At 43.6% G+C, this 16643-nt stretch overlaps 1 protein-coding gene across 1 annotated transcript in view; it reads left to right on the top strand.

Moving 5' to 3' along the window:
• The window catches only part of LOC139373336 (oxysterol-binding protein-related protein 10-like), a 140688-nt gene that overhangs the window by 31247 nt on the left and 92798 nt on the right, over positions 1 to 16643 (top strand). The window contains exon 3 of the mRNA XM_071113738.1: positions 12472 to 12551. Coding sequence (XP_070969839.1) covers positions 12472 to 12551 — 80 coding nt within the window. The remainder of the gene's footprint in view (positions 1 to 12471; positions 12552 to 16643) is intronic.

Below are 16643 nucleotides of genomic sequence, written 5' to 3'. Positions count from 1 at the left end.
TAGGGGCATTTTATTTCAAACTTCAGTTTGCCAGAGTTAAACCAAATGATGGGGAACAATGCCCACCCCCCTTGAGTGTAGCAGCTTTTCATGAGTTGACTAAGATTAGTAGGCGCAGCTTAAATCACACACAGGTTGTCATGGAAACCCTGGGCCTCTATGGGGAAGGGAGAAGATCAAGGTTCAGCCAGGAACAAGTTTCCTATTCAACGACCTTCGGCGAGTCTGCAACAACAGACCCCTCTTTAGTATCGCCTTACGGGTGATTTGTACAGCCCAGATGTGAATGTGTTCTTTCTTTCCATGATGTGGATGCACTTGAATTCCCTTTCACAAATTGTCAAGTGCCAAGTCACTGAGAAGGTTCATATTTCTACAAGCCAATAATCTCCCTCCAGGTGTCCTTGGTCGAACACTTTAAGTTGAATTTAGGAATGTTGTATTGAAGCCAGGGGGAATTATGTGAGATCTGATACAGGCGCCAAAGCACAGGCTCTGTCTTCATCTGTTATCCAACCAAGGGAGCATAGGGTAATTCGTTTTAGTCTAAGAGAGGGAGCATTCTGTTTCGAGCTTCGCCCAGAGCCATGCTCATTGCTCCAGAGAGTATGACATAAAAATGGGGGAAAGCATGAATTGAATCATGTTTGAATGATCAAATGTAAAATTAAGCTGTTGATCACATGATGCAATCAATAAGACAATAGGGGTGTTTATATGGGTCAAGTCATTCTCACTGCTTTTCAAGGGGCTAATTGAGATGCCTGACTGCATATGTGAAGTAGCATAATGCTTTATAGAGTCTTTGGTGATAATGGCAACAAAATAAAACCTGTAGATTCAATCCCACTGCAAAATCAGACAAAGATAAAATATTTTAAAAGATCAATGGAACATTATAAAACTTGAATATTGCCTAGAACACATTCAATCTCATCTATAATAATTATCCATATTACATCTACAGTTGAAGTCGGAAGTTTACATACACCTTAGCCAAATACATTTAAACTCAGTTTTTCACAATTCCTGACATTTAATCCTAGTAAAAAAACAACTTTATTTTAAGAATGTGAAATGTCAGAATAATAGTAGGGAGAATGATTTATTTCAGCTTTTATTTCTTTCATCACATTCCCAGTGGTCAGAAGTTTACATACACTCAATGAGTATTTGGTAGCATTGCCTTTAAATTGTTTAACCTGGGTCAAATGTTTCGGGTAGCCTTCCACAAGCTTCCCACAATAAGTTGGGTGAAATTTGGCCCATTCCTCCTGACAGAGCTAGTGTAACTGAGTCAGGTTTGTAGGCCTCCTTGCTCACACACACTTTTTCAGTTCTGCCCACAAATATTCTGTAGGCTTGAGGTCAGGGCTTTGTGATGGCCACTCCAATACCTTGACTTTGTTGTCCTTAAGCCATTTGTCCACAACTTTGGAAGTATGCTTGGGGTAATTGTCCATTTGGAAGAGCCATTCGCGACTTGATGTCTTGAGATGTTGCTTCAACATACTTTTCCTTCCTCATGTAGCCATCTATTTTGTGAAGTGCACCAGTCCCTCCTGCAGCAAAGCACCCCCACAACATGATGCTGCCACCCCCGTGCTTCACAGTTGGGATGGTGTTCTTCGGCTTGCAAGCCTCTCCCCTTTTCCTCCAAACATAACGATGGTCATTATTGCCAAACAGATCTATTTTTGTTTCATCAGTCCAGAGTACATTTCTCCAAAAAGTACGATCTTTGTCCCATTGTCACTCCCTGACCTTAGAGCCTTTTTTTATTTCTCTATTTGGTTAGGTCAGGTGTGTGATTTGGGTGGGCATTCTAGTTTGTCTGTTTCTTTGTTGGCCTGGTATGGTTCCCAATCAGAGGCAGTTGTCTCTGATTGGGAATCATACTTAGGCAGCCTTTTTTCCCACCTATGTTGTGGGTAATTATTTATTTTCTGTGAGTGTTTGTGTGCGCCACGGTTGCGTCACATTCAGTTTCTGTTTACCTGTTTTTTTGTGAAGGTTTCACTTCCATTAAAGATGTGGAATTACATGCACGCTGTGCCTTGGCTCATTTATGACCGGGAGTTTGAAGACAGTGAACGTAAAATAATTACCCACCACAAAAAGACCAAGCAATGTGCACCAACTTGGAAGACGAGCTGGACCGGGGAGGAGATTATGGCAGGGGACAATACCCTGTCATGGAAGTAGGCGGAGGCAGCGAAGTTAGGTCAACAACGGAAGCCTGAGAGGCAGCTTTTGGGGGAGGCACACGGGGAGATTGGCGGTCAGGGTTTAGACCTGAGCCAACTCCCCTGTGCTTACCGTGGGGAGCGTGTGACTGGTCAGGCACCGTGTTATGCGGAGATGCGCACTGTGTCTCCAGTGCGCATTCACAGCCCGGTTCGCTCAGTGCTAGCTCCCCGCATTTGCCGTGCTAGAGTGGGCATCCAGCCAGGACGCGTTGTGCCAGCTCTACGCTCCAGACCTCCAGTGCTCCTCCACGGTCCAATATATCCTGCGCCGGCTCTACGCACTATGCCTCCAGTGCGCCTTCATAGGCCAGTGTGTCCTGTGCCAGCTCTCCACACTCACCGAGCTAAAGTGGGTATCCAGCCAGGACGCGTTGTAGCAGCTCCCTGCACCACGCTTCTAGTACGTCTCCTCAGTCCGGTGAGACCTGTTCCGTCCCCACGTACGAAGCCTCCAGTGATGATCCATGGTCCGAAGCCTCCAGTGATGATCCGTGGTCCGAAGCCTCCAGTGATGATCCATGGCCCGAAGCCTCCAGTGATGATCCATGGCCCGAAGCCTCCAGTGATGATCCATGGCCCGAAGCCTCCAGTGATGATCCATGGCCCGAAGCCTCCAGTGATGATCCATGGCCCGAAGCCTCCAGTGATGATCCATGGCCCGAAGCCTCCAGTGATGATCCATGGCCCGAAGCCTCCAGTGATGATCCATGGCGCGAAGCCTGCAGTGATGATCCAGGGAAAGGAGCCTCCAGCGACAGTGAACCTCCAGACAGTGAACGTGACACCCATGTGCAGTTGCAAACTGTAGTCTGGCTTTTTAATAGTGGTTTTGGAGCATTGGCTTCTTCCTTGCTGAAGATATGTGTCGATATATCGATATATGTCGATATAGGACTCGTTTTACTGTGGATATAGATACTTTTGTACGTTTGTGATCTACAGGTAACTGCCAAAATGAAAGATATACCAACATAAAGTGTCTTAGGAGTTAAACACACCAATAGCGTTTGCTGGCCAATATCACGGATTCCCCTGGTACTGCTGCTCTTTCTGTGCACCAGTTCCGGAGGTCTACGTCACTGGCCGCTAGGCACCACTGAACTGTCTCATTACGCACACCTGGTTCCCATTCCCCCCTGATTAGTAATTGTATAAATTTTTTATTTATTTTTTACCTTTTATTTAACTAGGCAAGTCAGTTAAGAACAAATTTAAACTCGCTCTTTTGTTTTGCGTTGCATCCCTGTAATTGTTTTGAGCTTTGTCCCCGTGCCTTTCATGGCATGTTGTATTTTGGGTGAAGTATTAAATCCCCCTATTTCGTATTCCTGCGCCTGTCTCCAGCGTGGCATACAATGTGGCAGCCGAGAGTACTTAGCACCTCTGAACCGAGTGCCAGCCGTAATTTGCGAACCTAGTGCGCACCAAATTTACATGTAAAATCAAGCGAAAATGTCTGCAGTCAGACATCTACAGCGGGTGGTCCCTAAAACACAGTGTGCTGAACGATCGGTAGACATACGCTAGATCCTCATTCGGTGTGATGTGGGCCTTTTTAATAGGGCTTTGGGCCACCACGAGCCAGAACAGCTTAAATGCACCTTAGCATAGATTCTACAAGTGTCTGGAACGTCCATGAGAAATTCAATCATTTGATGTTTTGATGATTGTTGAAAACTTTCTCAGACGTCGCTCTACAATCTCCCGTAAGTGTTCAATTGGGTTGAGATCTGCTGACAAAGGCTGCATTTACACAGGCAGCCCAATTCTGATCTTTTTTCCATTAATTAGTCTTTTGATCAATCGCATCAGATCGGTCAAAAGACCAATTAGTCAAAAAATTATCCGAATTGGGCTGCCTGTGTAAACGCAGCCTGAGACACACACACATCCTTTAAACCCCCTATGCTCCCTTGAGACCCCTATTTCAAAGTCACTGAGATCTCTTCATCTAGCCATGGTAGCCAAAATAATGGGAAACTGGGCATTTTTATACATGACCGTAAGCATGTTGGGATATTGCTTGCTTAATTTACTCAGGAACCACACCTACGTGGAAGCACCTTCTTTCAATATACTTTGTATCCCTCATTTACTCAAGTGTTTCCTTTATTTTGGCAGTTACCTGTAGATCAAAACACTCGGGGTGAATTGTTGGAATCATTGAAATAGAATGATTTATATTAAGAAGCAAAGTGGAAAGCTGCAACGTTCTTTTTTTGGAACAATTTGTTTACTGCATTTGACCGAACAGAACAGCTTTTGTCTTAATAGAACAACTCCTAGTGAATCTAACAGCGAGGAGGAACTGCGCTGCTTGATTGAGATGGGGTGGAACTTGGTGTGTGTGGGAGGCAGCCACAAGAGGGGAGGGAATGAGATGACAAACGGAGTAAACTAGAAAAACGGATGTTTCACGTGGCATAGTGGTGTTTTAATGTGCGTGATTTATATGGATCTCTTGCAATATGGATATTGTGCATGTCAGTATTGCGATTTCGATGTGAATTTGATTAATTGTGCAGCCCTACTACATTCATTACATTTTTGCGAGCGGCCACTGCGTAGAATAAGCCCCAGGCTTTACAATGTTCTTCCCAGCAACTGCAATAATCCCTACTGTCCCATAGTAGTCATGTTTAACTTAACTTCCATCACTTTCAGTTATGAAGTACATATTCAGAGCGCTGCCCTGTCATATTATCTCTTCACCTTAATCAGATCCCCCTACGAGTTCCCACGAGAGTATGCCCGTATTATTATAGCCAACAACATCCATTCAATCATTGTAATTTGCAGCAGTGTAATTGCATGGTCATGGTGTAATACTTGAATGGCAATGGATAGACATTAGTGCCCTCTTGAGAGTCTACATTGAAGCGCATGTTGACCTTATTGAAATGCAGAGATATTGTTATTTTAAAAGGGATGTGTAGAGCATTGTCGAGTAGTACTAGTTGCTCATTGTAAATGGGTAGGACTGTGTTGTGCTACTTGTTCTCATTTTCCAAAACAAGCGTGGCTTATTCATCATCTGAATGGAACTGCCAGCCTTCCAACTACAAACCTTTTTTTTTAAAACTAAACACCATCTTTGAATTTTTCATTAGCATTGGCCTCCTTATAGGTTACCTCTTAGAATGAGCACAAGAACGACCCGGTCTTCGCTAATAAATTATTAGTGTGCAAATAGCTCATGTTAGAGACTTAGCGTCCTTTTCATCATTCAAAACAGGTGCTCTGCCAGATCCACCTCTGTTCATTACAGATAGCTAATTATGTACAATCACGGCATAGCCGGTGTAAATCAAGACCCAAAATTGCTGATCTAAATGCGACGTTTTGAAAGGAAAATATATGTTTATGGTGTAGAAGGAATCAATGGGGGCGGGGGTTCTTAACAGACTGACAGTGCAGGTGTTTCATTAGGAATAGCCTGCATGAACAGAGCCTTTGCTTGAGTGCAGAGGAGCTATTCGCTGGAGAAGGTACTGTTTTAAGTTTCACATTGGCATTCATCTGTGTGTATGTGTCTCTGAATCTGTCCTAGTGTTCTTCTCGTGCCACTTCACTCAAGCGACATTTCGGGTGCTTGAAAAACAGTGAAGGACTTAAGTGATTGACAGACACTCATGTCAGTGCTCAAATTGAGGCCATTATCATTCCAAGAAATGACTTGTTCTCGAGCTTAACTCACATGAATAGATTTAACATTCAGTACTTCACCATTTATGATCAACCTGCCCATTGTTTCAGTTAATCACTACTAGGGACTCCAGGAGTCCAGACAATGCTGCTATATTTGGTTACGTTGCCAATTAAATGATTTTATTTTCTCCATGGGTGGGGACTTGAGACTTTGGTACATAATATTAAATTGTATCTCACGGAATAGGTTGAGATGCTGAATTACTCTTGAACTAAAGTTTTACCAGTCACTCCGAATGATCAGCCCAATTGGTCTAGATAGTCTAGACCAGTGGTTCCCAGAATTGTTATAGTCCCGTACCCCTTCAAACATTCAACCTCCAGCTGTGTACCCCCTCTAGCACCAGGGTCAGCGCACTCTCAAATGTTGTTTTTTTGCCATAATTGTAAGCCTGCCACATACAATACATTTATTATTAAACATAAGAATGAGTGTGAGTTTTTGTCACAACCCGGCTCACGGGAAGTGACAAAGAGCTCTTATAGGACCAGGGTACAAATAATAATATAATAATAATAATGAATCATTTTGCTTTTTATTTAAACATCTTACACATAAAACCTTATTTGTTCATCACAAATTGTGAATAACTCACCACAGGTTAATGAGAAGGGTGTGCTTGAAAGGATGCACATAACTCTGCAATGTTGGATTGTATTGGAGAGAGTCTGTCTTCAATCATTTTCCTCACACAGTCTGTGCCTGTATTTAGTTTTCATGCTAGTGAGAGCCGAGAATCCACTCTCACATAGGTACGTGGTTGCAAAGGGCATCAGTGTCTTAACACCGTGATTTGCCAAGGCAGGATACTCTGAGCACAGCCCAATCCAGAAATCGGACCGTGGCTTCTGATTTAAATCGAATTTTCACAGAACCTCTTGTTGCGATTTTGATGAGGCTCTCTTGTTCAGATATCAGTAAGTGGACTGGACGCAGAGCATGAAAAGGATAACGAATCCAGTTGTTTGTGTTTTCTGTTTCGGGAAAGTATCTGCGTAATTGTGCACCCAACTCACTCAGGTGTTTCACTATATCACATTTGACATTGTCCGTAAGCTTGAGTTCAGTTGCACAAAAAAATCCTACAATGATGGAAAGACCTGGGTGGTGTCCATGTTAATGCAGACAGAGAGGAGCTCCAACTTCTTAATCATAGTCTCAATTGTGTCCCGCACATTGAATATAGTTGCGGAGAGTCCCTGTAATCCTAGATTCAGATCATTCAGGCGAGAAAAAAAACATCACCCAGGTAGGCCAGTCGTGTGAGAAACTCGTTATCATGCAAGCGGTCAGACAAATGAAAATTATGGTCAGTAAAGAAAACTTTAAGCTCGTCTCTCAATTTAAAAAAGTGTCAATACTTTGCCCCTTGATAACCAGCGCACTTCTGTATGTTGTAAAAGCGAAACATGGTCGAAGCCAATATCCTTGCATAGTGCAGAAAATACACAAGAGTTCAGGGGCCTTGCTTTAACAAAGTTAACCATTTTCACTGTAGTGTCCAAAACGTCTTTCAAGCTGTCAGGTATTCCCTTGGCAGCAAGAGCCTCTCGGTGGATGCAGTGTACCCGCGTGGCATCGGGAGCAACTGCTTGCACTGCATTACCACTCCACTATGTCTCCCTTTCATGGCTTTTGCGCCATCAGTACCAACACATCTTGACCACCGAAGTCCATTTGTCACAAAGCTGTCCAGTACTTTAAAAATATCCTCTCCTGTTGTCCTGGTTTCCAGTGGTTTGCAGAAGAGGATGTCTTCCTTAATTGCCCCCCCCCCCCCCCCCCTCCCCCATAAACGTAATGGACATATACCAGGAGCTGTGCCAGGCCCACCTCGTCTGTTGACTCATCCAGCTGTAACACATGGAATTATCTGGCTTGTATGCGAAGCAGTAATTGTTTCAAAACATCTCCTGCCATGTCACTGATGCGTCGTGAAACAGTGTTGTTATTAATGAAGGCATAGGGAGTTGTTGGCGCTGACAGAGTGTTGCCTCGCTTCGCATTCTTAGGAAACTATGCAGTTTTATGTATTATTTCTTACACTGTTACCCCAGGAAATCGTAAGTCTAATACATACAGCCGGGAAGAACTATTAGAGCAACGTTAACTTACCAACATTACGACCAGGAATACGACTTTCCCAAAGCGGTTCCTCTGTTTGGACCACCACCCAGGACAATGGATCGGATCCCAGTAGGCAACCCAAAACAACTGCGTCGCAGACGGAGCGGTCTTCTGGTCCGGCTCCGTAGACAGGCTCACCGCTCCCAAGGATACTACTCGCCAATGTCTAGTCTCTTGACAACAAGGTAGACGAAATTTGAGCAAGGGTTGCCTTCCAGAGACATCAGAGATTGTAACAGTCTCTTTCACGGAAACATGGCTCACTCGGGATACGTTATCGAAGTCAGTACAGCCACACGGTTCCTTCAAGCATTGCGCCGACAGAAAAAACATCTCCCTGGCAAGAAGGGGGGTGGTGGTGTATGCCTTATGATTAACGAGTCGTGGTGTGATCATAATAACATACAGGAACTCAAGTCATTTTGTTCACCTGACCTAGAATTCCTTACAATCAAATGCCGACCGCATTATCTACCAAGAGAATTCTCTTCGATTATAATCACAGCCGTGTATATCCCCCCCCAAGCAGACACCTCGATGGCCCTGAAAGATCTTCATTGGACTCTATGTAAACTGGGAACCACATCCTGAGGCTGCATTTATTGTAGCTGGGGATTTTATCAAGGCTAATATGAAAACGAGGCTCCCTAAATTTTATCAGCATATCGAATGTGTGACCCGGGCTGGCAGCATTCTGGATCATTGCTACTCTAACTTCCGCGACGCATACAAAGCCCTCCCTCGCCCTCCTTTCGGCAAATCTGACCACGACTCCATTTGTTGCTCTCAGTCTATTGACAGAAACTAAAACAGGAAACGCCTGAGCTCAGGTCTGGTCAATGCTGGTCCATCCAATCTGAATCCACGCTTCAAGATTGCTTCGATCACGTGGTCTTGGATATGTTCCGGATAGCCTCAGACAACAATATTGATGTATACGTTGATTTGGTGAGTGAGTTTATTAGCAAGTGCATCAGTGATGTTGTACCCGCGGTGACTATTAAAACTTTCCCCAACCAGAAACTGTGGATTTATGGTAGCATCACAGCAAAATTGAAAGTGCGAACCACTGCTTTTAATCATGGCGACCGGAAACATGACCGAATACAAACAGTGTAGCTATTCCATCCGCAAGGCAATCAAACAAGCTAAGCGTCAGTATATATTCAAAGTAGAGTCACAATTCAATGGCTCAGACACAAGATGAATGTGGCAGGGTCTACAGTCAATCACGGATTACAAAAAGAAAACCATCCCTGTCGTGGACATCGACGTCTTGCTCCCAGACAAATTAAACAACTTCTTTGCTCGCTTTGAGGACAATAAAGTGCCACTGACACGGCCTGCTACCAAAACCTGCGGGCTCTCCTTCACCGCAGCCAACGTGAGTAAAACCCTCGCAAGGCTGCTGGTCCAGATGGCATCCCTAGCCGCGTCCTCAGAGCATGCGCAGACTAGCTGGGCGGTGTGTTTACGGACATATTCAATCAATCCCTATCCCAGTCTGCTGTTCCCACATGCTTCAAGAGGGCCACCATTGTTCCTGTTCCCAAGAAAGCTAAGGTAACTGAGCTAAATGACTATCCCCCCATAGCACTCACTTCCGTCATCATTAAGTGCTTTGAGAGACTAGTCAAGGATCATATCACCTCCACCCTACCTGACACCCTAGACCCACTCCAACTTGCTTACCGCCCCAATAGGTCCACAGACAACACAATCACACTGCACACTGCCCTAACCCATCTGGACAAGAGGAATGCCTATGTAAGAATGCTGTTCATCGATTACAGCTCAGCATTTAACACCATAACACTCAACTCGTCATTAAGCTCAAGACACTGGGTCTCGATCCCGCCCTGTGCAACTGGGTCCTGGACTTTCTGACGGGCAGCCCACAGGTGGTGAGGGTAGGAAACATCGCACCCATCTGATCCTCAACACTGGGGCCCCACAAGGGTGCATTCTCAGCCCTCTCCTGTACTGCGTGGCCATGCACGCCTCCAACTCAATCACCAAGTTTGCAGACAACGCTACAGTGGTAGGCTTGATTACCAACAATGACGAGACGGCCTACAGGGAGGAGGTGAGGGCCCTCGGAGTGTGGTGTCAGGAAAATAGCCTCACACTCAACGTCAACAAAACGAAGGAGATGATCGTGGACTTCAGGAAACAGCAGAGGGAGCATCCCCCTATCCACATCGATGGATCAGTAGTGGAAAGTTTTAAGTTCGTACACATCATTGACAAACTGAAATGGTCCACCCACACAGGAAGCGTGGTGAAGAATGCGCAATAGTGCCTCTTCAACCTCAGGAGGCTGAAGAAATTTAGCTTGTCACCAAAAACACTCAAACTTTTACAGATGCACAATCGAGAGCATCCTGACGAGCTGTATCACCGCCTGGTACGGCAACTGCTCCGCCCACACCTGTAAGGCTCTCCAGAGGGTAGTGAGGTCTGCACAACGCATCACCGGGGGCAAACTACCTGCCCTCCATGACCCCTACACCACCCGATGTCACATGAAGGCCAAAAAGATCCTCAAGAACAACAACCACCCGAGCCACTGCCTGTCCACCCTGCTATCATCCAGAAGGCGAGGTCAGTACAGGTGCATCAAAGCTAGGACCGAGAGATTATGTCGATATAGAGAGAATCTACTTTGATGCGAAAAGTGCAAATCAATCCCAGAAAAACAGCAAAGAACCTTGTGAAGATGCTGGAGGAAACAGGTACAAAAGTATCTATGTCCACAGTAAAACGAGTCCTATATCAACATAACATGAAAGGCTGCTCAGCAAGGAAGAAGCCACTGCTCCAAAACCGCCATAGAAAACCAGACTACGGTTTGCAACTGCACATGGGGACAAAGATCGTACTTTTTGGAGAAATGTCTTCTGGTCTGATGAAACAAAAATAGAACTGTTTGGCCATAATGACCATTGTTATGTTTGGAGGAAAAAGGGGGATGCTTGCAAGACGAAGAACAGCATCCCAAACGTGAAGCACGGGGGTGGCAGCATCACGTTGTGGGGGTGCTTTGCTGCAGGAGGGACTGGTGCACTTCACAAAATAGATGGCATCATGAGGGAGGAAAATTGTGGATATATTGAAGAAACATCTCAAGACGTCAGTCAGGAAGTTTGGAAGCTTGGTCACAAATGGGTCTTCCAAATGGACAATGACCCCAAGCATTCTTCCAAAGTTGTGGCAAAGTCAGTGTGTTGGAGTGGTCATTACAAAGCCCTGACATCAATCCTATAGAAAATGTGTGGGCAGAACTGAAAACATTTGTGTGAGCAAGGCCTACAAACCTGACTCAGTTACACCAGCTCTGTCAGGAGGCATGGGCCAAAATTCACCCAACTTATTGTGGGAAGCTTGTGGAAGGCTACCCAAAACGAAACATTTGACCCAAGTTAAACAATTTAATGGCAATGCTACCAAATACTAATTGAGTGTATGTAAACGTCTGACCACTGGGAATGTGATGAAAGAAATAAAAGCTGAAATAAATAATTCTCTCTACTATTATTCTGACATTTCACATTCTTAAAATACAGTGGTGATCCTAACTGACCTGAGACAGGGAATTTTTACTAGGATAAAATGTCAGGAATTGTGAAAAACTTAGTTTAAATGTATTTGGCTAAGGCATATGTAAACTTCTGACTTCAACTGTATGTGCATGAGCTCTAATATGCATATGATAATTTTTGTTAATCACCCTAGAAAGCTCTGTCCATTTCGTTGTGTTAGGCTTTGAAACAACATTGACAGGAACCATGTTTTCCACTCAGTTTCAACCTGTTGTTGAACTTCTTTCTTCATATTGATCAATCACAGTGAGGTGAGTTTTAAAAGCACAGTACTGTTTTGATGGTAAATGTTTGATGTGTTTTTTGATAGCATTTGCATTGATGTCAGTGGTTAGAGGGACGATGGAGCCCTGAGTCCCAGGCCATCAGCGACCTGATGGTCGTTAGCTAGCTGGGTACTGCCAGCACGTGTCCAGATTGCATAAGAGGTCACGTGGAATTTTACTGCGGTCATGACTACCGACAGCCCTACCAGTGAGTCACTTTTTTACATGGTTGGTGTTTGGATTGCAGGCCGTCTTTGGGCCTGTGAGAGCTCCTCACACAGACACAGATGCATACCCTGACCCTTTAATAGAATACACAGCACATTGGCTGATAATGTGTCAGACACAAATTGGATGTCAATCTGAAATGTGATAGTCATCACAAAATGTATGTCATTATGTTTTGCATATCTATTGACATGACCATGAACTCGTGTAATGATGTCCTATTTCTCCCATTGTGGTGATGATGGTTAACGGAAATGAACATTTGATTCTCTCCTTTTGTTTCTCCGTAGCATCCAATGCCAAAGAGCAGCGATTCTGGATGAACCAACTCCAAGCATGTGCCAGACGCCACTCCGACAGCAGTGCCAAGGTGTTTACAACGCGTGCACACACACACACTGCAGTCACAACTAAGCTCTAGCTCCTGGCATATGTGCCTAAGGAAGAGCCGTGCAGTGACAGGGAAGCATTGACTTCCCTTTAGAGATGAATATACCACTGAGTTTACAAATCGCATCGCAAGCATTTCCCTCTTCTGTAAGCACAGCTCAGATTGATATAATTACTTGGGTTCAGGCACTTTGGAGGAAATTAAATTGCTGTTAATATGGCTTTGGACAAAGGGCTTGAATGGACAACTATGGTATTAGTGTAGGGGTCAGGAGTGGGAGAAAGGCTGTAGTTTGAGAAGGCAGCTTTGTGGTTGTGAGATTTTGTCGCAAACCACTGTGCTTTTGTTGGGTGCATTGTTGGCACACAGCAAATGCTCTTTTCTATAGTCGTTGGATTTTGGAAATATTTTGCTTTCCTGCAGCCTCAATGCACACAGCAGGCAAAAATAGATAGCATTCATATACAGTGCATTCGGAAGGTACGTTACAGCCTTATTCTAAAATAGAATAAGCCTTATTTGTCGATTTTCCTCTTCAATCGACACACAATACCCCATAATGACACAGCAAAATCTGTTTTTTAGAAATGTTTGCAAATGTATTAAAATTTAAAAACTTAAATAACTTATTCACATAAGTATTCAGACCCTTTGCTATAAGACTCAAAATTAAGCTCTGGTGCATCCTGTTTCCATTTACCTGTGGTAAATTTAAATTGATTGGACATCATTTGTAAAGGCGCACACATCTGTCTATATAAGGTCCCACAGTTGACAGTGCATGTCAGAGCATAAACCAAGCCATGAGGTCAAAGGAATTGTCCGTAGAGCTCCGAGACAGGATTGTCTCGAGGCAACGTTCTAGGGAAGGGTACCAAAAAAAATGTGTGCCGCATTGAAGGTCCCCAAGAACACAGTGGCCCCCATCATTCTTACACGGAAGAAGTCTGTAACCACCAAGATTCTTCCTAGAGCTGGCCACTCGGCCAAACTGAGCAATCGGGGGAAATGGGCTTTGGTCAGGGAGGTGACCAAGAACCCTAGTCACTCTGACAGAGCTCCAAAGTTACTCAATGGAGATGGGAGAACCTTCCAGAAGGACAACCATCTCTGCACCACTCCACCAATTAGGCCTTTATGGTAGAGTGGCCAGACGGGAGCCACCGACAACCCGCTTGGAGTTTGCCAAAAGGCACCTAAAGGACTGTCAGACCATGAATGCCAAGTGTTATGTCTGGAGGAAACCTGGCACCATGACTACAGTGAAGCATGGTGGTGGCAGCATCATGCTGTAGGGATGTTTTTCAGCGGCAAGGATTGGAAGGATCAAGGAAAAGATGAACGGAGGAAAGTACAGAGATCCTTGATGAAAACCTGCTCCAAAGCATTCAGACTGGGGCAAAGGTTCTCCTTCCAACAGGACAATGACCCTAAGCACACAGCCAAGACAACACAGGAGTGGCTTCGGGACAAGTCTCTGAATGTTCTTGAGTGGCCCAGCCAGAGCCTGGACTTGATCCCGATCGAAAATCTCTGAAGAGACCTGAAAATAGCTGTGCAGTGACGCTCCCCATCCAACTTGACCGAGCTTGAGAAGATATGCAGAGAAGAATGGGAGAAACGCCCCAGAATCTGAATACTTACGTAAATGTGATATTTCCATTTAAAAAATATATAAATACAGTACCAGTCCATAGTTTGGACAAACCTACTCATTCAAGGTTTAACATTTATTTGTACTATTTTCTACATTGTAGAATAATAGGGGAGACCTCAAAACTATGAAATAACACATATAGTAACATGTAGTAACCAAAAAAGTGTTAAACACATTTTTCGAAGTACAGTGGGGCAAAAAGGTATTTAGTCAACCACCAATTCTGCAAGTTCTCCCACTTAAAAAGATGAGAGGCCTGTAATTTTCATCCTAGGTACACTTCAACTATGACAGACAAAATGAGAAAAAAAATCCAGAAAATCACATTGTAGGATTTTTAATGAATTTATTTGCAAATTATGGTGGAAAATAAGTATTTGGTCACCTACAAACAAGCAAGATTTCTGTCTCTCACAGACCTGTAACTTCTTCTTTAAGAGGCTCCTCTGTCCTCCACTTGTTACCTGTATTAATGGCACCTGTTTGAACTTGTTATCAGTATAAAAGACACCTGTCCACAACTTCAAACAGGCACACTCCAAACTCCACTATGGCCAAGACCATCTTCATGAAGTAGTAGTAAAATGGAAAAGTACAAGCAGCTGGCGTTTGCGCACCGAATTCCACGCAGGACACCAGGCGGACACTTGGAAAATGTAGTCTCTTATGGTCAATCTTCCAATGATATGCCTACAAATACGTCACAATGCTGCAAACACCTTGGGGAAACGACAGAAAGTGTAGGCTCATTCCTTGCGCAATCACAGCCATATAAGGAGACAATGGAAAACAGAGCTTCAGAGATTCTGCTCATTTCCTGCTTGACGCATCATCTTGGTTTCGCCTGTAGAATGAGTTCTGGGGCACTTACAGACAATATCTTTGCAGATTCTGAAACTTCAGAGTGTTTTCTTTCAAAAACTGTCAAGAATATGCATAGTCGAGCATCTTTTCGTGACAAAATATCGCGCTTAAAACGGGAACGTTTTTTATCCAAAAATGAAATAGCGCCCCTAGAGATCCAACAGGTTAACAGGTGTGCCTTTAGGAATTTATTTCCTTCGTAATGCATTTGAACCAATCAGTTGTGTTGTGACAAGGTAGGGGGGTATAGAGAATATAGTCTGTGAGTATAACAAAACTCATATGGCAGGCAAAAACCTGAGAACAAATCCAAACAGGAAGTGAGAAATCTGAGGTTACTATATATTCAACCCATTCCCTTGAGATATGAATAAAGATTCACTTCCTAGGGCTTCCACTAGATGTCAACCGTCTATAGAAATTTGAATGAGGCTTCTACTGTGTTGTGGGACTGAATGAGAGGGGAATGAGTCACGCGCATAACGCATGATATCTTCCTGCGTTCTGTTCCTCCTCAAGACGCAAAGGAATTCTCCAGGTGGTACTTTATTGAAGATTTATGATAAAAACATCCTAATGATTGATTCTGCACTTAGTTTGAAATGTTTCTTCGACCTGTAATATAACTTCTTGAAGATTTTGTCCGAAAAAATGGTTTACCAGCTCCAGCGTTTGGATAGGTGTACCAAACGCGCTAACAAAAGTAGCTAATTTGACATAAATAACAGACATTATCGGACAAATCAAGTATTTATTGTGGACCTGGTATTCCTGGGAGTGCATTCTGATGAAGATCATCAAAGGTAAGGGAATATTTAGCATGTAAATAATGGTTTATGTTGACTACAACAACGGAGGCTAATTTGACTTGATTGTTCTGTGCGCCGTCTCAGATTATTGCATGGTTTGCTTTTTCCGTAAAGTGTTTTTGAAATCTGACACAGCGGTTACATTAACTTCTTGCTCTTACTTGAGACGCAGATGTCTCAAGTAGACACCTGGAAATGCAAATGCGCTACGCTAAATGCTAAATGTACTCGTTAAAACTCAAACGTTCATCAAAATGCACATGCAGGGTATTGAATTAAAGCTACACTCGTTGTGAACCTAGCCAACAAGTCAGATTTTTAAAATGCTTTTCGGCGAAAGCATGAGAAGCTATTATCTGATAGCATGCAACACCCCAAAATGCCTGAATGCGACGTAAACAAAGATTTAGCTTAGCCGGCGCTACACAAAACGCAGAAATAAAATATAAAACATTCATTACCTTTGACAAGCTTCTTTCTTGGCACTCCTATATGCCCCATAAACATCACTATTGGGTCTTTTTTTCATTTAAATCGGTCCATATATACCCAAAATAGCTTTCTATGGAAGCTGTGTGATTCAGAAAAAAACATTGTTTTAAAACGCTGCGTCATTTTTTTAAATTAAAAAAGTCGACGATAAACTTTCACAAAACACTTCGAAATACTTTTGTAATCCAACTTTAGGTATTAGTAAACGTTTATAATCTATCAAAATGATTACAGGGCGATGTGTATTCA

Source organism: Oncorhynchus clarkii, chromosome 18, assembly GCF_045791955.1.
Source record: "Oncorhynchus clarkii lewisi isolate Uvic-CL-2024 chromosome 18, UVic_Ocla_1.0, whole genome shotgun sequence".
Taxonomy (NCBI): domain Eukaryota; kingdom Metazoa; phylum Chordata; class Actinopteri; order Salmoniformes; family Salmonidae; genus Oncorhynchus; species Oncorhynchus clarkii.
The sequence above is the reverse complement of the archived record's forward strand: the minus strand, read 5'-3'. Positions and strand labels throughout refer to the sequence as shown.